Below are 23,559 nucleotides of genomic sequence, written 5' to 3'. Positions count from 1 at the left end.
GCGTTCTTATTGCCACACCGTCAACGTTCTTATCGCCAAACCGCCAGCGATCTTATTGCCACACCGCCAGCGTTCTTATTGCCACACCACCAGCATTCTTATTGCCACTCCGCCAACGTTCTTATCGCCACACCGCCAACGTTCTTATCGCCACACCACCAGCGTTCTTATCGCCACACCGCCAGCGTTCTTATCGCCACACCGCCAGCGTTCTTATCGCCACACCGACGAACCACCAGCGTTCTTATCGCCACACCGCCAACGTTCTTATCGCCACACCGCCAGCGTTATTATCGCCACACCGCCAGCGTTCTTATCGCCACACCGCCAGCGTTCTTATCGCCACAACGACGAACCACCAGCGTTCTTATTGCCACACCGCCAGCGTTATTATTGCCACACCGCCAGCGTTCTTATCGCCACACCGCCAACGTTCTTATCGCCACACCGCCAGCGTTCTAATCACCACACCGCCAGCGTTCTTATCGCCACACCGCCAACGTTCTTATCGCCACACCGCCAGCGTTCTAATCACCACACCGCCAGCGTTCTTATCGCCACACCGCCAACGTTCTAATCACCACACCGCCAGCGTTCTTATCGCCACACCGCCAACGTTCTAATCACCACACCGCCAGCGTTCTTATCGCCACACCGCCAACGTTCTTATCGCCACACCGCCAGCGTTCTAATCACCACACCGCCAGCGTTCTTATCGCCACACCGCCAACGTTCTTATCGCCACACCGACGAACCACCAGCGTTCTTATCGCCACACCGCCAACGTTCTTATCGCCACACCGCCAACGTTCTTATCGCCACACCGACGAACCACCAGCGTTCTTATTGCCACACCGCCAGCGTTCTTATTGCCACACCGCCAGCGTTCTTATCGCCACACCGCCAACGTTCTTATCACCACAACGACAAACCACCAGCGTTCTTATCGCCACACCGCCAGCGTTCTTATCGCCACACCGCCAGCGTTCTTATCGCCACAACGACGAACCACCAGCGTTCTTATTGCCACACCGCCAACGTTCTTATCGCCACACCGACGAACCACCAGCGTTCTTATCGCCACACCGCCAACGTTCTTATCGCCACACCGCCAGCGTTCTTATCGCCACACCGCCAGCGTTCTTATCGCCACACCGCCAGCGTTCTTATCGCCACACCGCCAGCGTTCTTATCGCCACACCGCCAGCGTTCTTATCGCCACAACGACGAACCACCAGCGTTCTTATTGCCACACCGCCAGCGTTCTTATTGCCACACCGCCAGCGTTCTTATCGCCACACCGCCAACGTTCTTATCACCACAACGACAAACCACTAGCGTTTTTATTGCCACACCGCCAGCGTTCTTATCGCCATACCGCCAAACCACCAGCGTTCTTATTGCCACACCACCAGCATTCTTATTGCCACACCGCCAGCGTTATTATTGCCACACCGCCAGCGTTCTTATCGCCATACCGCCAAACCACCAGCGTTCTTATTGCCACACCACCAGCATTCTTATTGCCACACCGCCAGCGTTTTTATTGCCACACCGCCAGCGTTCTTATCGCCATACCGCCAAACCACCAGCGTTCTTATTGCCACACCACCAGCATTCTTATTGCCACACCGCCAACGTTCTTATCACCACACCGCCAGCGTTCTTATCGCCACACCGCCAACGTTCTAATCACCACACCGCCAGCGTTCTTATTGCCACACCGCCAGCGTTCTAATCACCACACCGCCAGCGTTCTTATCGCCACACCGCCAACGTTCTTATCGCCACACCGCCAGCGTTCTAATCACCACACCGCCAGCGTTCTTATCGCCACACCGCCAACGTTCTAATCACCACACCGCCAGCGTTCTTATCGCCACACCGCCAACGTTCTAATCACCACACCGCCAGCGTTCTTATCGCCACACCGCCAACGTTCTTATCGCCACACCGCCAGCGTTCTAATCACCACACCGCCAGCGTTCTTATCGCCACACCGCCAACGTTCTTATCGCCACACCGACGAACCACCAGCGTTCTTATCGCCACACCGCCAACGTTCTTATCGCCACACCGCCAACGTTCTTATCGCCACACCGACGAACCACCAGCGTTCTTATTGCCACACCGCCAGCGTTCTTATTGCCACACCGCCAGCGTTCTTATCGCCACACCGCCAACGTTCTTATCACCACAACGACAAACCACCAGCGTTCTTATCGCCACACCGCCAGCGTTCTTATCGCCACACCGCCAGCGTTCTTATCGCCACAACGACGAACCACCAGCGTTCTTATTGCCACACCGCCAACGTTCTTATCGCCACACCGACGAACCACCAGCGTTCTTATCGCCACACCGCCAACGTTCTTATCGCCACACCGCCAGCGTTCTTATCGCCACACCGCCAGCGTTCTTATCGCCACACCGCCAGCGTTCTTATCGCCACACCGCCAGCGTTGTTATCGCCACACCGCCAGCGTTCTTATCGCCACAACGACGAACCACCAGCGTTCTTATTGCCACACCGCCAGCGTTCTTATTGCCACACCGCCAGCGTTCTTATCGCCACACCGCCAACGTTCTTATCACCACAACGACAAACCACTAGCGTTTTTATTGCCACACCGCCAGCGTTCTTATCGCCATACCGCCAAACCACCAGCGTTCTTATTGCCACACCACCAGCATTCTTATTGCCACACCGCCAGCGTTATTATTGCCACACCGCCAGCGTTCTTATTGCCACACCACCAGCATTCTTATTGCCACTCCGCCAACGTTCTTATCGCCAAACCGCCAGCGTTCTTATTGCCACACCGCCAGCGTTCTTATCGCCAAACCGCCAGCGTTCTTATCGCCAAACCGCCAGCGTTCTTATCGCCAAACCGCCAGCGTTCTTATCGCCAAACCGCCAACGTTCTTATCGCCACACCGACAAACCACCAGCGTTCTTATTGCTACACTGCCAACGTTCTTATCGCCAAACCGCCAGCGTTCTTATTGCCACACCGCCAGCGTTCTTATTGCCACACCGCCAGCGTTCTTATTGCCACACCGCCAGCGTTCTTATTGCCACACCACCAGCATTCTTATTGCCACTCCGCCAACGTTCTTATCGCCAAACCGCCAGCGTTCTTATTGCCACACCGCCAACGTTCTTATCGCCAAACCGCCAGCGATCTTATTGCCACTCCGCCAACGTTCTTATTGCCACACCGCCAACGTTCTTATTGCCACTCCGCCAACGTTCTTATCGCCACACCGCCAACGTTCTTATTGCCACTCCGCCAACGTTCTTATCGCCAAACCGCCAGCGTTCTTATTGCCACTCCGCCAACGTTCTTATCGCCAAACCGCCAGCGTTCTTATTGCCACACCGCCAACGTTCTTATTGCCACACCGCCAACGTTCTTATTGCCACTCTGCCAACGTTCTTATCGCCACACCGCCAACGTTCTTATTGCCACTCCGCCAACGTTCTTATCGCCAAACCGCCAGCGTTCTTATTGCCACACCGTCAACGTTCTTATCGCCAAACCGCCAGCGATCTTATTGCCACACCGCCAGCGTTCTTATTGCCACACCACCAGCATTCTTATTGCCACTCCGCCAACGTTCTTATCGCCACACCGCCAACGTTCTTATCGCCACACCACCAGCGTTCTTATCGCCACACCGCCAGCGTTCTTATCGCCACACCGCCAGCGTTCTTATCGCCACACCGACGAACCACCAGCGTTCTTATCGCCACACCGCCAACGTTCTTATCGCCACACCGCCAGCGTTATTATCGCCACACCGCCAGCGTTCTTATCGCCACACCGCCAGCGTTCTTATCGCCACAACGACGAACCACCAGCGTTCTTATTGCCACACCGCCAGCGTTATTATTGCCACACCGCCAGCGTTCTTATCGCCACACCGCCAACGTTCTTATCGCCACACCGCCAGCGTTCTAATCACCACACCGCCAGCGTTCTTATCGCCACACCGCCAACGTTCTTATCGCCACACCGCCAGCGTTCTAATCACCACACCGCCAGCGTTCTTATCGCCACACCGCCAACGTTCTAATCACCACACCGCCAGCGTTCTTATCGCCACACCGCCAACGTTCTAATCACCACACCGCCAGCGTTCTTATCGCCACACCGCCAACGTTCTTATCGCCACACCGCCAGCGTTCTAATCACCACACCGCCAGCGTTCTTATCGCCACACCGCCAACGTTCTTATCGCCACACCGACGAACCACCAGCGTTCTTATCACCACACCGCCAACGTTCTTATCGCCACACCGCCAACGTTCTTATCGCCACACCGACGAACCACCAGCGTTCTTATTGCCACACCGCCAGCGTTCTTATTGCCACACCGCCAGCGTTCTTATCGCCACACCGCCAACGTTCTTATCACCACAACGACAAACCACCAGCGTTCTTATCGCCACACCGCCAGCGTTCTTATCGCCACACCGCCAGCGTTCTTATCGCCACAACGACGAACCACCAGCGTTCTTATTGCCACACCGCCAACGTTCTTATCGCCACACCGACGAACCACCAGCGTTCTTATCGCCACACCGCCAACGTTCTTATCGCCACACCGCCAGCGTTCTTATCGCCACACCGCCAGCGTTCTTATCGCCACACCGCCAGCGTTCTTATCGCCACACCGCCAGCGTTCTTATCGCCACACCGCCAGCGTTCTTATCGCCACAACGACGAACCACCAGCGTTCTTATTGCCACACCGCCAGCGTTCTTATTGCCACACCGCCAGCGTTCTTATCGCCACACCGCCAACGTTCTTATCACCACAACGACAAACCACTAGCGTTTTTATTGCCACACCGCCAGCGTTCTTATCGCCATACCGCCAAACCACCAGCGTTCTTATTGCCACACCACCAGCATTCTTATTGCCACACCGCCAGCGTTATTATTGCCACACCGCCAGCGTTCTTATTGCCACACCACCAGCATTCTTATTGCCACTCCGCCAACGTTCTTATCGCCAAACCGCCAGCGTTCTTATTGCCACACCGCCAGCGTTCTTATCGCCAAACCGCCAGCGTTCTTATCGCCAAACCGCCAGCGTTCTTATCGCCAAACCGCCAGCGTTCTTATCGCCAAACCGCCAACGTTCTTATCGCCACACCGACAAACCACCAGCGTTCTTATTGCTACACTGCCAACGTTCTTATCGCCAAACCGCCAGCGTTCTTATTGCCACACCGCCAGCGTTCTTATTGCCACACCACCAGCATTCTTATTGCCACTCCGCCAACGTTCTTATCGCCAAACCGCCAGCGTTCTTATTGCCACACCGCCAACGTTCTTATCGCCAAACCGCCAGCGATCTTATTGCCACTCCGCCAACGTTCTTATTGCCACACCGCCAACGTTCTTATTGCCACTCCGCCAACGTTCTTATCGCCACACCGCCAACGTTCTTATTGCCACTCCGCCAACGTTCTTATCGCCAAACCGCCAGCGTTCTTATTGCCACTCCGCCAACGTTCTTATCGCCAAACCGCCAGCGTTCTTATTGCCACACCGCCAACGTTCTTATTGCCACACCGCCAACGTTCTTATTGCCACTCTGCCAACGTTCTTATCGCCACACCGCCAACGTTCTTATTGCCACTCCGCCAACGTTCTTATCGCCAAACCGCCAGCGTTCTTATTGCCACACCGTCAACGTTCTTATCGCCAAACCGCCAGCGATCTTATTGCCACACCGCCAGCGTTCTTATTGCCACACCACCAGCATTCTTATTGCCACTCCGCCAACGTTCTTATCGCCACACCGCCAACGTTCTTATCGCCACACCACCAGCGTTCTTATCGCCACACCGCCAGCGTTCTTATCGCCACACCGCCAGCGTTCTTATCGCCACACCGACGAACCACCAGCGTTCTTATCGCCACACCGCCAACGTTCTTATCGCCACACCGCCAGCGTTATTATCGCCACACCGCCAGCGTTCTTATCGCCACACCGCCAGCGTTCTTATCGCCACAACGACGAACCACCAGCGTTCTTATTGCCACACCGCCAGCGTTATTATTGCCACACCGCCAGCGTTCTTATCGCCACACCGCCAACGTTCTTATCACCACAACGACAAACCACCAGCGTTCTTATCGCCACACCGCCAGCGTTCTTATCGCCACACCGCCAGCGTTCTTATCGCCACACCGCCAGCGTTCTTATCGCCACAACGACGAACCACCAGCGTTCTTATTGCCACACCGCCAACGTTCTTATCGCCACACCGACGAACCACCAGCGTTCTTATCGCCACACCGCCAACGTTCTTATCGCCACACCGCCAGCGTTCTTATCGCCACACCGCCAGCGTTCTTATCGCCACACCGCCAGCGTTCTTATCGCCACAACGACGAACCACCAGCGTTCTTATTGCCACACCGCCAGCGTTCTTATTGCCACACCGCCAGCGTTCTTATCGCCACACCGCCAACGTTCTTATCACCACAACGACAAACCACCAGCGTTTTTATTGCCACACCGCCAGCGTTCTTATCGCCATACCGCCAAACCACCAGCGTTCTTATTGCCACACCACCAGCATTCTTATTGCCACACCGCCAGCGTTATTATTGCCACACCGCCAGCGTTCTTATTGCCACACCACCAGCATTCTTATTGCCACTCCGCCAACGTTCTTATCGCCAAACCGCCAGCGTTCTTATTGCCACACCGCCAGCGTTCTTATCGCCAAACCGCCAGCGTTCTTATCGCCAAACCGCCAGCGTTCTTATCGCCAAACCGCCAGCGTTCTTATCACCTCACCGCCAACGTTCTTATCGCCACACCGACAAACCACCAGCGTTCTTATTGCTACACCGCCAACGTTCTTATCGCCAAACCGCCAGCGTTCTTATTGCCACACCGCCAGCGTTCTTATTGCCACACCACCAGCATTCTTATTGCCACTCCGCCAACGTTCTTATCGCCAAACCGCCAGCGTTCTTATTGCCACACCGCCAACGTTCTTATCGCCAAACCGCCAGCGATCTTATTGCCACACCGCCAGCGTTCTTATTGCCACACCACCAGCATTCTTATTGCCACTCCGCCAACGTTCTTATCGCCACACCGCCAACGTTCTTATCGCCACACCGCCAGCGTTCTTATCGCCACACCGCCAGCGTTCTTATCGCCACACCGCCAGCGTTCTTATCGCCACAACGACGAACCACCAGCGTTTTTATTGCCACACCACCAGCATTCTTATTGCCACACCGCCAGCGTTCTTATTGCCACACCGCCAGCGTTCTTATTGCCACACCACCAGCATTCTTATTGCCACTCCGCCAACGTTCTTATCGCCAAACCGCCAGCGTTCTTATTGCCACACCGCCAGCGTTCTTATCGCCAAACCGCCAGCGTTCTTATCGCCAAACCGCCAGCGTTCTTATCGCCAAACCGCCAGCGTTCTTATCACCTCACCGCCAACGTTCTTATCGCCACACCGACAAACCACCAGCGTTCTTATTGCTACACCGCCAACGTTCTTATCGCCAAACCGCCAGCGTTCTTATTGCCACACCGCCAGCGTTCTTATTGCCACACCACCAGCATTCTTATTGCCACTCCGCCAACGTTCTTATCGCCAAACCGCCAGCGTTCTTATTGCCACACCGCCAACGTTCTTATCGCCAAACCGCCAGCGATCTTATTGCCACACCGCCAGCGTTCTTATTGCCACACCACCAGCATTCTTATTGCCACTCCGCCAACGTTCTTATCGCCACACCGCCAGCGTTCTTATTGCCACACCACCAGCATTCTTATTGCCACTCCGCCAACATTCTTATCGCCACACCGCCAGCGTTCTTATCGCCAAACCGCCAGCGTTCTTATCGCCACACCACCGGCGTTCTTGTCGCCACACTAGCAACATTCTTATCGCCACACCGACAAACCACCAGCGTTCTTATCACCTCACCGCCAACGTTCTTATCGCCACACCGACAAACCACCAGCGTTCTTATTGCTACACCGCCAGCGTTCTTATCGCCACACCGCCAAACCACCAGCGTTCTTATTGCCACACCGCCAGCGTTCTTATCGCCACACCGCCAAACCACCAGCGTTCTTATTGCCACACCCCCAGCGTTCTTATCACCACACCACCAACGTTCTTATCGCCACACCGACAAACCACCAGCGTTCTTATTGCCACACCGCCAGCGTTCTTATCGCCACACCACCAGTGTTCTTATTGCCACATTGACAGCGTTCTTATCGCCACACCACCAGCGTTCTTATCGCCACACCACCGGCGTTCTTATCGCCACACCAGCAGCATTCTTATCGCCACACTGACAAACCACCAGCGTTCTTATTGCCACACCGCCAGCGTTCTTATCGCCACACCGGCAACGTTCTTATCGCCACATTGACAGCGTTCTTATCTCCAAACCACCAACGTTCTTATCGCCACACCGACAAACCACCAGCGTTCTTATTGCCACACCGCCAGCGTTCTTATCGCCACACCGCCAACGTTCTTATCGCCACATTGACAGTGTTCTTATCGCCACACCGCCAGTGTTCTTATCGCCACACCGCCAAACCGCTAACGTTCTTATTGCCACACCACCAGTGTTCTTATCGCCACATTGACAGCGTTCTTATCACCACACCGCCAGCGTTCTTATCGCCACACCACCGGCGTTATTGTCGCCACACCAGCAGCGTTCTTTTCACCACACCAACAAACCACCAGCGTTCTTATTGCCACACCGCCAGTGTTCTTATCGCCACACTGCCAGTGTTCTTATCGCCACACCGCCAGCGTTCTTATTGCCACATCACCAGTGTTCTTATTGCCACAGCGCCAGCGTTCTTATCGCCACACCGCCAGTGTTCTTATTGCCACATCACCAGTGTTCTTATCGCCACACCGCCAGCGTTCTTATCGCCAAACCGCCAGCGTTCTTATCGCCACACTGCCAGCGTTCTTATGGCCACATTGACAACATTCTTATCGCCACACTGCCAGTGTCTTATCGCCACACCGCCAAACCACCAGCGTTCTTATTGCCACACCGCCAGCATTCTTATTGCCACACCACCAGCGTTCTTATTGCTACACTGCCAGCGTTCGTATTGCCACACCGCCAAGCTGCCAGTGTTCTTATCGCCACACCGCCAAACCGCCAAATCGCCAGCGTTATTATCGCTACACTGCCAAACCGCCAGCATTCTTATCGCCACACCGCCAGTGTTCTTATCGCCACACCGCCAGCGTTCTTATCGCCACAACGCCAGCGTTCTTATCGACACACCGCCAGTGTTCTTATGGCCACACCGCCAAACCGCCAGAGTTCTTATTGCCACACCGCCAGCGTTCTTATCGCCACATCGCCAGTGTTCTTATCGCCACACCGCCAGTGTTCTTATCGCCAAACCGCCAGCGTTCTTATCGCCACACCACCAAACCGCCAGCATTCGTATCGTCACACAGCCAAACCTCCAGCATTTCCAGAGTTATACCAGCAGCCCCGCCTATCACATCCCACACAGCCCCAGCCAATCGGAGTAGTTGGATCTCGAAAAGCGGACGTGAGAGGTGACAGAAGTGAGGGTATTAAAATCTCTGGTGGAACAGTTCAGAGTTGAATTGAGTCCAGTTCTGACTAGAGGAGAGAGAAACTCGAGTGGAGTTTGTTTGAGAGGTCAGCTAGTTTGAGAGCAGCATCGAGGTAAACCACGCCAAGCTCCACCCCTGGGGAATGCAATGGGACGAAGCTTGAGAACACAGTGGGACGGGCGCAGAGCAGCAACTGAACGGAGCGCAGAGACTCGGGCTCCCAGGCATGGTCAGCACCTCCCCACGGACAGATGCCATGAGATTTCGATAGTTTTTATGCTTGTAGAACCAACCACAAACTCTCAAGCATAAAAAGGGTTAACAGTGATTCTCTCCAGAACTGACTTCTCTACCCACACATCTTGCACACGCATCCTATACCATTGCACCTTCCAGCGCACACACCTCATTGACTCGACATGGGTTTGCGGAGTGTCAACTGAGTCCACCACAGCCGTTCTTTTCAGAACTCGCATGTCAGGCACCAGCATACACCGCACCTCCCAACTGTACTTCTCACTTACCTGCACCACACACACCATGTGAGCCATCCGGCTCATGTACAGTTGAGGCCAGGGATGGACACCATACCCCATATATTTCGCTTCTCTGTCTATCAACCTTTCTTCTTTACTTCTCCTGGAATGATTGAGGCACCTGTGTGTGTAGATTCATGATAACATGATTGACTAAGGGGGGTTAGGGGTAAGATCTTTCTTTGTGACCTGTTTTTACTTTGTAAATAATACCTGCTTTTGCCTGTAAATATGTGTCCTTTGCCAAATCTTTTAGAAACTCTTTCCAACCTGCTCAATCATCCCTTCCTCCAATTGTTAGATAGACTGTGTAAAGAGTGAATGGGAGTTCTGCCCCGCGGTTTTGTTATGGTTAGTACTAGCTAGCGTTCCACTCACGGTATCACTCGACCATTGTGATTGGTAATTGTGGAGCACTGGGAAACACAGTCCTTCTCTGTTGTGATTAATTTACCGGGTAGATAACATGGGATTGGGACACGAAGACCCTACCTAGACGACATCTGCGGTTGCTTAGCAACCTGTAATGCCGCGAAGTTATCTGAAGCTCTTCAGCTTCAGGGTCATAGGTCGGGAAGTGGGTCAACACCTTCCAACCCCCTCGCGACCCGGACCGGCGGAACCGTAACAATATTAAAACGCATACAATACAATACAAAGTGGTGATTACTGTACATTATCATTACGATCGGATCAGAGAAAGAGTAAGACTGAGTGCATAAACAAGTCTAACTGTTTACTGTCGTCCTCTGTGTTGAGCAGCTGCTGCTCAAGATTCTGATATCCCAGTCTGGGGAAAGGCTCTGCTTGGCCTCATGAGTGCGACCCTCTTGCTTGTACTACTTCTTGTTGCCTTTGTGAGTACATGGCTGGATTAATCATTGCCACATAGCAGTCCTCTCCCCTCTTAATTATATAGCTTTTGCAAGTACAATTACACTGCCAATGATGTACTACTTCCGCTGCTCCTTTAACGGCCCCAATTATTACGACGTTGTGGAGTAGGCTGGGGTTTTTGTTTTTTTTGCCCCAAGCATCTCACGAACTGGATGGCTAGGCCTGGCGTTCGACTGAAGATGGCAGGAATTTGTTATTTCGTCAGTGTGGCGGAGATATCTCGCTTACTCTACATGATAGGCATCATGAAAATGTTAACATGTGTACATACCTCCAGGCTCTAAGCTATCCTGCCAGGCCTACACCAAGTACACGTAATTTTTTTTCACCGAAATGCCAATCACACCTTGAATAACATGACGGATAAAGACATTACTGGACAATAGAATAATAGACAGTCGCATACACATTGTATATTACTACAGGCCTAATCCTATAAGATCCTATAAGATCTGAATCCGTATCCCCATCGGCATCATGAGACACGGGTTAAGATGGTAATTTGTTCAATGGACCATCCTAAATACCTACACCCTTTGATTGTAACAGGTATTTCCGTCATGTGCCTTTCTTTACAAAAGATGCTGAACTTCACAGGGTGAAACTCTCATGCTAGACTGGTGTGAAGGTGATGGATGGTAAGTGTTGTGTTTTTACAAATAGGCCGATATTTGTCAAGTGCTCTACATGTGTTATGTACGTGCTGTGTCCAGGTGGCTTTGTATTGCCTGATGAATAAAGCGAAGAAGAAAGAACAGCTGGGATTGCAACAATGCCACAGAGGCCGAGAGACCAATACGCAGCCTCAGGGTATTCACAAAGAAAGTGATATATACACTGATGTAAGTAGAATAAGCTTTATATTTGTACTCGGAAAGGAAAACAATCTATACACATGGAAGTAAAGGAAGTTTTAGGCACGGATTGCTTTTTCCTGGATCGTAGCAGTAACGGCAAAAAATATTTAGAAACTGTAACGTTTATCAAAAGTAAAAACACATCGTGGTAAAGTATGGATGTCTGACAAATGATGAGACAAATTCAGGAGTTTGGTTGATTTTTTAATAATTACAAAATCAGGATGTATGTTTGTTTGTTTTTAAATTACAAAAATTGTAATTCTTATTTACATTTTTATTTACAAATCACAAAAATTGTAAAAATATTAAATTGATTTTTTATTACAAAATCAGGATTTTTTTATTACAAAAATTGTAATTTTTATTTACATTTTTATTTACAAATTACAAAAATTGTAAAAATTTTAAATTGATTTTTTATTACAAAATCAGGATTTTTTTATTACAAAAATTGTAATTTTTATTTACATTTTTATTTACAAATTACAAAAATTGTAAACATTTTTAATGGATTTTTTTAAATTACAAAATCAGGATTTTTTTATTACAAAAATTGTAATTTTTATTTACATTTTTATTTACAAATTCCAAAAATTGTAAAAATTTTAAATTGCTTTTTTTAAATTACAAAATCAGGATGTTTTTTTTTTATTACAAAAATTATAATTTTTATTTACATTTTTATTTACAAATTACAAAAATTGTAAAAAATTTAAATTGATTTTTTAAAATTACAAAATCAGGATGTTTGTTTGTTTGTTTTAAATTACAAAATTGATAATTTTTATTTACATTTTTATTTGCAATTGTAAAAAATTTACATTATTTTTAAAATTACAAAATCAAGATGTTTGTTTGTAATGGCATTGTCTTTGCACACACACACACACACACACACACAAAAATTATATATATATATATATTGTTACGGATCTCAGAGACGGCACTCCCCTTAGCAAGGCGGGGGAGGGGGTGGGGGTTAATCCCCTTGGCCTGTTAAGCTGACCGTCTCTGGTCCTGGTACTTATAACGCTCTTTTGCGGGGTGAAATTGGTCAGGGTTATTGGTCAAGCTGTTCTCCCGAATACCTTTACCAATCCCTCTGCAAAACAGGGAGACAAGTACCGCTCGAACCATGGACAAGATGGTATTTGCCTTAGCAATCCGCAGCTCGAGCCATTAACAAAAGACTAAATTGCTATTGCGGTTGGCCGAATCGTGCCACAGGTACTCAATCGAAAGAAGGGACTAAAGCGATCGGGGGAAAGAAGAAACCAAAGTAAGGAATACCAGACATTTATTAACTATTTACAAAACCAAAACCAAAGAAGAGGAAACGAAAGTAATATACAGTGAAGAAGAAGAAGACACAGGGCAGCCTTAAGCAGTCTTATATTATCAACGCCCCAGACAGACAAACAGACTTACACGAAAGGGGAATAGCAGGCAGGAATGACTGGACGAAGGAGAAGGGTCAAAGTGGGACAGCAGGGCTGGAAGGTTCGGGTAGAGGCACAGCAAGGAGGTCCGCTCCAGGTCCACGCTCCGGGCTGGAAGCGAACAGCCAGCGGCAGCTTCACGTATTCGGTTTCACACATGGTCGGACAATGTCAATTGACTACTGTATTGTTGTCGCCGTCACGGACCCACTCTTCTGCCTCACGATCCAGCGGTATGCTCGCCTGGTACCTCCCTCATCTGCCGGATCACGTCTCTCTCTCAAAAGGCTTCGCGCTCGCACTTATATTACGTGCGTTGGAATCAATGCGCGCTTCATAGAGCCACGCCCGCGATGGTACCTCGCCAGCCCTGGTTGGTCGGTAAGGGCTTGCTGACTCCACCTCCGATGACGAGTCGACATGCCACACCTTGTTCTGGCGGCTCCGCCCCCTCCTTCCTCGGCTTGACTGCATGGCTAATGGCGGTTTGGGGCGAACAACCGCATCAAGGCAAGGAGCAGCGAACGCTGCTCAACCGTTACTTTGCGGAGACGCGGTTGAGGCGATTGGGGAAATTGAAAGGGGCCTATCTTATTTGAATAATGCAACGCAGATTCAACTACTGGGAACAGATCCTTAACTGAAACACATAATAAGGAAATAACTACGGAGAGGTCCTATGGTTCACTACGTGTTGTACATGGACTAACTAGGGTGCGATCTTTAACAAGCCAATTGATGGGGATATTTACAGGGGAACATTTATAAAACATTTACTAAAATTTACTAGTGAAGGTTCTAAAAACCGTAACAATATATATATATATTGTATATATATATGTATATATATATATATATATATATATGTATATATATATATGTATATATATATATATATATATATATATATATATATATATATATATATATATATGTATATTGTTACGGTTTTTAGAACCTTCACTTTGTAAATTTAGTATTAAAATTTCCTATGTACATTTCCCCTTTAATTGGCTGTTAATTGAAATGAGTGCACCGTAGCTAGTCCATGTACAAGCACGTAGGCCACAATCGAACCTTTCTATAGTTATTTCTTTATTCTATGTCAGTATAAGGCTCTGTCTCCCATTAATTGACACTGCATTGCACCGAATTTAAATAAGATAGGATCCCTCCGACACCCCCATGGCATCTTCGAAGTGCCAGTAACTTTGGGTGCGGTTATTGGCACCACCTTTACCCCAAGACTCCATTACGCACGCGGTCAAGCCCACGAACAAGGGCGTTGCCCGTCCCTCGTCATCGGAAGGTGGAGCCAGCGAGCCCCCACCAGCCAATCAGGGCTGGTGAGATACCATCACGGGCATGGTGCGCATTGATCTCAGAGCGCGTTATAAAAGCGCCCACGCAAGCCTTTTGGAGAGATGCGTCAGATGCAGGAGATGCGGGAGATGCAGCTTTGAGACCACCGCAGCTTTGAGGCCACCGCAGCTTTGAGACCACCGCAGTTTTGACAACCGCAACTTTGAGCTTTGACAGCGGTTTCGGCCGCGGCTACGAAGCAACGCCGCCGTGCGGATACGATTGAGGAGGGCCAGCGACTGCTCAACTCGAGCCGGCGATCACACCAACTGGACCCGCATCCTTCCCGCCCTGTGATCCCACCTTCGCATCCGTCCAGCCATCCACCTCCTGCCATTCCTGTCATCATCCCCGTGTAAGTCTGACTGTCGTCTGTCTTTTGTCTTGTCCTGGGGTTTAAGTAAGCTTGTATAGGTAAGCTAGTATTGCACTGTCTTCTTCTTTTGTAAATTCTTTTCGTATTTTTCCCTCTTCCTTGGTTTCTTTGGTCTTGTAAATATTAGTAATAAATTATATTTGTTCTTCCTTACCTTCTGGTTTCCTCACATCCGATCGTCTTTGTGATTTCCCCCTTGAATACCTGTGGCACGATTTGGCCAACGTTTAGAATCGGGTCTAGTTTCTGCTAATGGTTCGAGCCGCGGGCTGCCATCCGCTCGGCAAAATAACATCTCGTCCGCGGTCTCGAACGAGGTTGCTCACCTGCCTCTCTGGAGGGAGCTGGGCATCTTCAGGACTCACGTCGGTCAGTCGCAGACAAGGGGATTAATCCCCCCCTTGGTAAGGGGAAAAAGGGCCGACGTTGAGATCCGCAACAATATATATATATATATATATATATATATATATATATATATATATATATATATATATATATACGTATATATATATATATATAATATGTATATATATATATATATATGTATATATATATATATATATATATATATGTATATATATGTATATATATATATATATATATATATATATATATATATATATATATATATATATATATATATATATATATATATATATATAGTTGTGGTTTTGAGAACCCACACAGGTAACATCATTAAAGGTTAAATGGTGCACCCCATAGATAGGCCACATGCAACACGTAGGTCACCTTAGGACGTTAGTTATTTCATAGTATGTGTTTAGGATAAGGCCATTCCCAATAATTGCATCTGCGTTGTGTAAAGCAAATAAGGGTAGGCCCCCGTTCGTCCATTTTTGCAGCCTCCTTCAATCGACGCCATTAAGCGCTATTCAGTCTGTACTCCATCGCCCCTCGCAGTTTGTTACACCTCCTTTGCCAGGCAGCGGTTGCGCTGCCCATGGGCTCACTCAAACCAGCCCAAATGCCACGAGGTAAAACCCGTAAAGGGGGGCGGAGCGCAAGGGTGGAGGTGTGGCCATGTCAAGCAGCCGTCAATTATGTATATATATTGTTGCGGATCTCCAATGTCAGCCTTCCCCTTACCAAGGGGGGATTAATCCCCTTGTCTTTTTACTAGCCAACGCGATCCGGGGCTATTACGTTCCTTCCGGTCAGCGCTGAAAGGGTGGTAGGTCGAATTGGTCCTATTACCTATGTACCAGCGCCTTCCCGGAAGCGAGGAAATAACCCCACCCGAACCACGGTTTCAGTGGACACGCCGGGCGAAAGCGAGCCGCAATTCGGGCCGTTAACAGGAACTACCCGATTGGAGCGGTTCCTGATCGTGCCACGCTTACCCAATGGAGAAATCACTAAGACGGTCAAATTAAGAGGAAACAGGAAGAACAAGGAATTTATACACACTTTGTACAAAGAAGAGGAAGAAGAAGCAATGTACAGTGAAGAGGAAGAAGCAGATACACAGGGCAGCCTTATACTTATCCTCTGACACGGGCCCCGTTCACACTCAGTCACATTCTCAGACTCACTCACACGGGGGTTTGTAGGTGGTCAGGTGATGGCCCCAAGGATCCTGTTCACAGCTCGCTCCGGTCCCCGACTCGTACCGTGGAGGCGATGGTAGACGCCAGGCAAGATCTTCGCGTGTCGATGGCGCAGATCGGACAATTACATCGGGGAAAGGTCAGCTGGCTAATGGTTACGTTGTGGCTCATGGCCGCGTATGTAATAGAAGGACCGGCGCTTGATATGCGCTCCCCGTAAGCCCACAGCCAAACTCCCACAGAGCCCTTGCAATTGATCAGGATAGCGCGTCTCTCCCAATAGTTCACAATGGCGCTTTCCCCCAGCGAGTCCTTGTAACCAACAATGCAATGCACTCCAACCAAGTCCTTGTAACCCACCAATGCAATGCCCTCCAAACCAAGTCCTCAAGTCCTTTGCCACTGCCGTATGCACGCGAGTCCTCTCCAAGGGCTTTGCGCGCTGGGTTATATTGCGCCGCTTCAGCCAACCCTCTCGAATCTCTAGCCACACCCTTACCACGCCCTATCAGGCATCTCACCCGAGCCCTGGTTGGTTGTTGGGGTCTTACCGGCTCCGCCCTTGAAGCCTGCTTGACGTGGCCACACCCCCGACCTCGCGCTCCGCCCCTTTTTCGGGCCTTACCTCGTGGCATTTAGGCTGGTTCGAGCGAAAGCCCAAGGGCAGCGAACGCTACTGGCAAGCAAGGTGCAACAACTGCGAGCATCCTAATGCGAGGGGCAATGGGGTGCAGACTGGATGGTGTGCAATGAATCGATTGGAGGGAGGGCTGCAGAATGAACGGGCCTACTCTTATTTGTTTTACACAACGCAGTTGATAACTATTGGAAATGGCCTTATCTCACGTATACTAAGAAATAACTAACGTTCTAAGGTGACCTACGTGTTGCATGTGGCCTAACTATGGGGTGCAACCTTTATCCTTTAATGATGTTACCTGTGTAGGTTCTCAAAACTGCAACACTGCACCCCTCCTTTGCCAGGCTCGTCCCCGAGCCGAACCCACATACCAGTGAGCCCGACCAGTTCTGATGCAAGGGTCAGGACTACTTTTTAACAATTAGTGTGACACTTAGGTGTGGTTACCCTCTACATTTAACCTAACACCATGAGTGCGACAGTTTCAAACACTAGATATGTCCCACCTACTGCGTTGTGTACTATCTAACTGACTCACGCCCACAATTAACCGAATTACAGAATTATTTCCAAACTACACATCAAGCCGGTGGGGAGCATGCTATTCACAAGACTACTACTTATTTACAATACTACAACCCAGGTCCTGCCTTTTGTGGGAAGAGAGAAGGAATTTTGAAAAGAGGAAACACAAATGCAATGCACTGCACCAATACACCATACACCAATATGCACCTAAATCAAAAAAAAATGCACAATCATCACAAATGCACAAAAACCATTTCATAAACCATGAGGTCTTGTGGTTGGCTGGCTGCTGGGCTGCGACGTCTTCCTGCTTCATGTTCTTCGGTGTGCCATCATCAAAACCTGAGATCTTCTTGTCCTGACACACCAAAGATTAATAAAAAGGCACAAACCGTGTCCGCTTTTTATTTCGGCCAGCAGGGCCAGCTTAGGTGGTCCGACTGCATGGCATTGGGGCCACTTGAAAAACAGTGGTCCACAGGGCAAGGTAATGTTTGCCGCGATTGTCTGCCCCAGCAAGGGTGCCAGGCCACAGAACGTGTGGTCCATATGGTGTACTGGTGCATGCGGCAGGCAGCAGGCTGCAGCGCAAAGGTGCGGCCGCACCGCTCAGGACACCTGCACACTCCCCTCAACAAAAGGTAATGGGTCCATGGGTGGGGAGGAAAGACAAAGCAGAGGTTAGCGGGGGCAAGGGCGCAAGGGTACACGTCTTACAAGGTAATGCGACATGAGGGGCGCGGGCGAGCGAGCGGATAAAGCTCGTCCCTAGCCGTTCGTCACCCCCCATGTCAATCTACACTACCCTTGCCCCTCCCCGTATTTACACTTTACAAATTCCGGCTCTACCGTCTCGTCTCCCATATCTCCCCCTAAACCAAATTCGTTTCCCAATCCCTCCCAAGAAGGAAGGGATGGAATCACACACAATGTCACACTTACGTCGTGATGCGTCTTTCATTCCAAATCATTTGCAAAACCTGGTGTGGAGTCCTGTCACCTTGGTGAGTGGATGTGGATGGTGCGAAGAGATTTTCTCCTAACTATCCTTCTAATTGACATTAACTCTTTAAACAACCCGGGGTCTTGCCCTGCCAATCCAATTGGCCATCATTACACTATGTGGTTCTAAAAACCAATTCCCATTGACCATCCTGTGGTGCCTCTCAATTTTAGGGTCTCACTCCCCTATTTTTTCAATACTGTGCCCTCGCACAATTTCGGGGCTGGGTCGTGTGGCTCTACCAGCAGGTCTACCTACCTGCGCGCCTCCGCCACTGAAGTCGCCACCCGAGCTTGCCTAGCTCCTCAACTACCCTAACCTGGGGAAGGCCCTCCTGGCTCTCTCACCCCACTAATGCCCTGGCTGGCATTGGGCTACCCGGGTCCTTCTCCTCGGATCATCGGGCCCCGCTGAACTCTACACAACTGAACACTACCTGGCTCGCAGAGCCTACCTGTGGCCTCACCTGGCCGACAGACTACCAGTGGCGGAGTGCCCATTTAAACATACTCACTAACAGGCTCACACGCCCACCCATTCCACACACTCATGCACCCCTCAAAGCAACAACTTGCTACTCCCCGCACCACAGATGTCAATATCCAAACAATTTACCTACTCCCTCTACCTAACTTTAAACTACCCTCCCCGGGTATTCGTGAAGGGGTCCATCTTCCCCAATCCATTCCTTCGCACCATGCACTCCACACCACTCATTCCACACACCATTTACTCCACACCATTTATTCCACACAACTCGGTGTTCTCACTTGCACGCCATGCAAGTCAATCATTCATGCAAGCTGCATTAAATCATCAGACATCAGACTGGATGGTGTGCAATGGAGTCGATTGGAGGGAGGGCTGCAGAATGAATGGGGCCTACTCTTATTTGTTTTACACAACGCAGATGATAACTATTGGAAATGGCCTCATCTCACATATACTAAGAAATAACTAACGTTCTAAGGTGACCTACGTGTTGCATGTGGCCTAACTATGGGGTGCAACCTTTAACATTTAATGATGTTACCTGTGTGGGTTCTCAAAACCGCAACAATATATATATATATATACAGTGGAACCTTGACTTACGAGTGCACCAACTTACGAGTTTTCCGAGATACGAGCCGTCGCTCGGGCGGTTTATTGCTTTGAGATGCGAGCCGAGATCTGAGTTACGAGCTTACGCTACCCGCCACCAGGTGGGTTCCGGTCACGTGGTTATCTTGCTGTGCAAGTATCTCTGCCGTATATCGCTGCTGCTTTGTTTTCGCATTTTGGTTATTTTGGAAAATTTCTTCGTTTTAACCATGGGTCCTAAGAAATTGAGTGCCAAGGGAAGAGAGGATGATGTGCTTGGATATAAAACACGCAATCGTCGAAAAACATGAGCGAGGTGTGCGTGTTGTCGACTTGGTGAGGCGGATGTGAAGGCAGCTGAAGATTTTATTATAACTTTTGCCGAACTGATAGAAGCCGAACGATACATCCCCCAGCAAATCTTCAACTGTGACGAGACAGGGCTCTTCTGGAAAAAGATGCCGAGGAGGACGTATATAACGGCAGAGGAGAAGAGCATGCCAGGCCACAACTTGTTCAGAGTGCCGGCGATAGCTCGCCTTCTCTTTGTGGAAAACACGGTGAGATCCTCAACATCCAACAACTAATGGGACGCAAACGGGGCGCCCAGTTTAGCGGTACACACATTGATGAATCACCCTGCCTGTGATTCACCCATGACAGGTTATAGCTGGGTCGGGATTCAAATCCAGGCTGGACAGTTTAGAGTCAAGTGTGCGTACCTCCAGTCCAGGCCATCCTGCCAACTTGTATGCTGCATACAGGTGAAATATAAAGCGCGAGATATTTTTATATATACTGCATATTTAAAAAAAAATTGGTGTGGTTTTTGGCGGGCTGGAACGGATTAATAGCATTTCAATGCATTTTAATGGGGAAATTTGATTTGAGAAACGAGCAATTTGAGTTACGAGCTCGGTCACAGAACGAATTAAACTCGTAAGTCAAGGTTCCACTGTATTAATATATATATATGAGGTGCCGAATTTGTAGAATCGCTAATCGTGCGATCAACCGTTCAGAGTTAGTCACCAGTCGCCGAAGAGTGATTATCTAATGCTGATCAAAACCTAATCACAAGCGTTTAAATAGCAAAGAAACTTCAACAAGTCGGAACGTTTAAGAGTGTTTAAGGCCTTGAAGCAAGCATTGCACGGCTTACAATTGGTAGTTTACATGGGACGATATGGATGCGTTAGGAGTGGTTGAATCGGCTCAAGAGGAAGCAGGAGAGGATAGGAATTGGGCAGTTTGGCGAAGTGCATTGATAATCTTGTAGCATCATGTCAGGTAGGCCACAACACCAGTCAGTAATGCGAATGACGTCATATTGGAATGAATGTTTCAAATGGTCAATAATGAGTGTAAGCGCTATCAGAACAAATGATTGCTGCCACCCTCCTCCTCATCACCTGAAGAAGCCTTCGGAGAGAATCCAAAGGGAGTTGTTGCCATTCCTGATGCATTAAATCATTCTAAAACTGCGACAGAGTCTGCACAGGAGGCTCCATTTTCTTAAATTTGATCTACACCCACGAATGTCTCAAATGCACTCTATTGGATATAAATTAAGACTATTCATGCCAGGGCAATGTTGTGATGGCATCGTTTTGCAAGAAGTCGGAAACGACAATGGTGGGGTATGGCATTGTCGTCCATGAATACAGGTCTTGTGAGGAGTGGGTGGATATCGAAATGTGGAACAACACGATTCAAAATGGCCCGCCCGACATTGCCTTTCACCTGTCATGTTACCGTGTACGGGGATAAGGTCATGTTTACAATCACAACAGGTAGCCCCATTTCATAATGAATACGCCACCAAACGTGAAAGACTCCACATTGTTCTTGGATGTGCAGGCTATGTTTGGTTTCCGAAAAACCTGAGTTCTACAATCATTCACATGCAAGAGAAATTGTCTCTCATCGGATCATTGGATGTTCCTCCAGGATGCAAGATTCCAGTACTGATGTGACAAACACCATGCCAAGCAAACTGCATGGTGTTGGGTCATCTTATCAGTTTCCCATCTTAGTAACCTACAGCATGAAGACGGTTCCGGACAATTGTGGATAACCTCCGGGGGAGATGCTATCCATACCACAACACTGTGCTTTAGGGTGGTCCAAAAATTTGAAGATTGGATTTTCATTTCTCCACAAGCCTGCCCCTATTCCTATTGAAGAAACAACTTTGTGGTGAAAATTTGAGCTTGATTGGACAACATTTAGAGGTTGCGCAAAATGTTGACAAATTTTAATGAATAATAAGATACAGAATTTTTAGCATCATACATCAATTCATAGATAACTAGGGCATGCCCGTACTATATATAAGCTAGGACGTGCCCGTACGTGGGTGCCCGTTCCTTGCCAAAAAAAAAAAAAAAAAAAAATTTGTGTAGGGGTGTGTGTGTGTAAACATCCTAGGGCGTGCCCGTACGTGGGTGCAAAAAAACATGCGTGCAAACAACAACAACAAAAAAAAACTTTGAAACCACGTGGCAGTAACGACCACAGAACCCCCCTCCCTCTATTTACATGAATGGTTTGGTCCATTCGCAACGACCACAGAACCCCCCCCCTCTATTTACATGAATGGTTTGGTCCATTCGCAAAGCCAAAGCGAACGACCACAGAACCCCCCCCCCCCTCTATTTACATGAATGGTTTGGTCCATTCGCAAAGCCAAAGCGAACGACCACAGAACACCCCCCCCCCCTCTATTTACATGAATGGTTTGGTCCATTCGCAAAGCCAAAGCGAACGGCGAACGGCTAAATCGCCATAGCTCGGTAAGTACTTGTCCGATTAATTTAAAACCTTGAAAAGGCACATCCTCGGGTCCCCAGCAATATACCTGGCAAGTTTCAAGTATATCGGACCGGTAGTTGTCGAGAAACAGCGGTCACAGACAAACAAACGTACAAACGTACAAACGTACAAACGTACAAACGTACAAACGTACAAACAGAGATTACTGGAATTATAGATAGATTGTCTATTTTCAATTACTCAAATTATTTCTTATTGTTGACTTGCACTTGTCTTCAATTGTATGACCAAGAGATTGTGCAAAAGCACTGGCCACAAACATAGCACGCCGATCTGAGAGATTTACTCTGTCCAGAGTTGCCACTATTGCTGGAGTGATCACCTTGATGGGAGCCTTTTTCGCCTGTTTGGCAGAAGATGGACTTTGGAGTTTGAATCCATTGTCCCCTGAATCGGAGCTTTCAATCTCAGACTCATCATCATCATCAACCACAGCCGATGTTGATGGAACAGATCGCATTGCTGTTGGAGTCTCAGCAGCACGTTTCTTCTTTCTTTTATCTTCCTTCTCAAGCCTGATACGCTTTCTGTTCTCCTTCACTGCCAGAGTGTTGTCCACAGATCCCATACGTGGACTTGAGGGATCCTCACGCTGCATGACAAGGAATGCTTTGTCTTCTTCATTCGTCATTTTCTCAAGCGCATCATTTGGTGAGATATCGAAGAGGGATTGAAGTTCATCTTTCAACATCTTTTCCTTCACTCTATAGTTTTCGAATGTCTTGGTTCTATTTTTCTTTACCAGTTTGTGGGCATCATACAACTTCAAAAGTTGGCGCTCACAGGAATCTACTCT

General features: G+C 48.9%; 1 protein-coding gene across 6 annotated transcripts in view; it reads left to right on the top strand.

Annotated features, from left to right (window-relative positions):
* The window catches only part of LOC137417215 (uncharacterized), a 90,862-nt gene that overhangs the window by 23,378 nt on the left and 43,925 nt on the right, over positions 1-23,559 (top strand). For all 6 annotated transcript variants that reach the window (XM_078781490.1, XM_068103039.2, XM_078781489.1 and 3 more), the window contains 2 exons: positions 10,932-11,026; positions 11,780-11,908. In XM_078781490.1, the coding sequence (XP_078637616.1) occupies positions 10,932-11,026; positions 11,780-11,908 (224 nt within the window). The remainder of the gene's footprint in view (positions 1-10,931; positions 11,027-11,779; positions 11,909-23,559) is intronic.

This window comes from Myxine glutinosa, chromosome 7 (assembly GCF_964187855.1).
Source record: "Myxine glutinosa chromosome 7, kmMyxGlut1.1, whole genome shotgun sequence".
In the NCBI taxonomy this organism is placed as follows: Eukaryota; Metazoa; Chordata; class Myxini; order Myxiniformes; family Myxinidae; genus Myxine; species Myxine glutinosa.
This window is presented reverse-complemented; position numbering and strand designations above follow the sequence as displayed.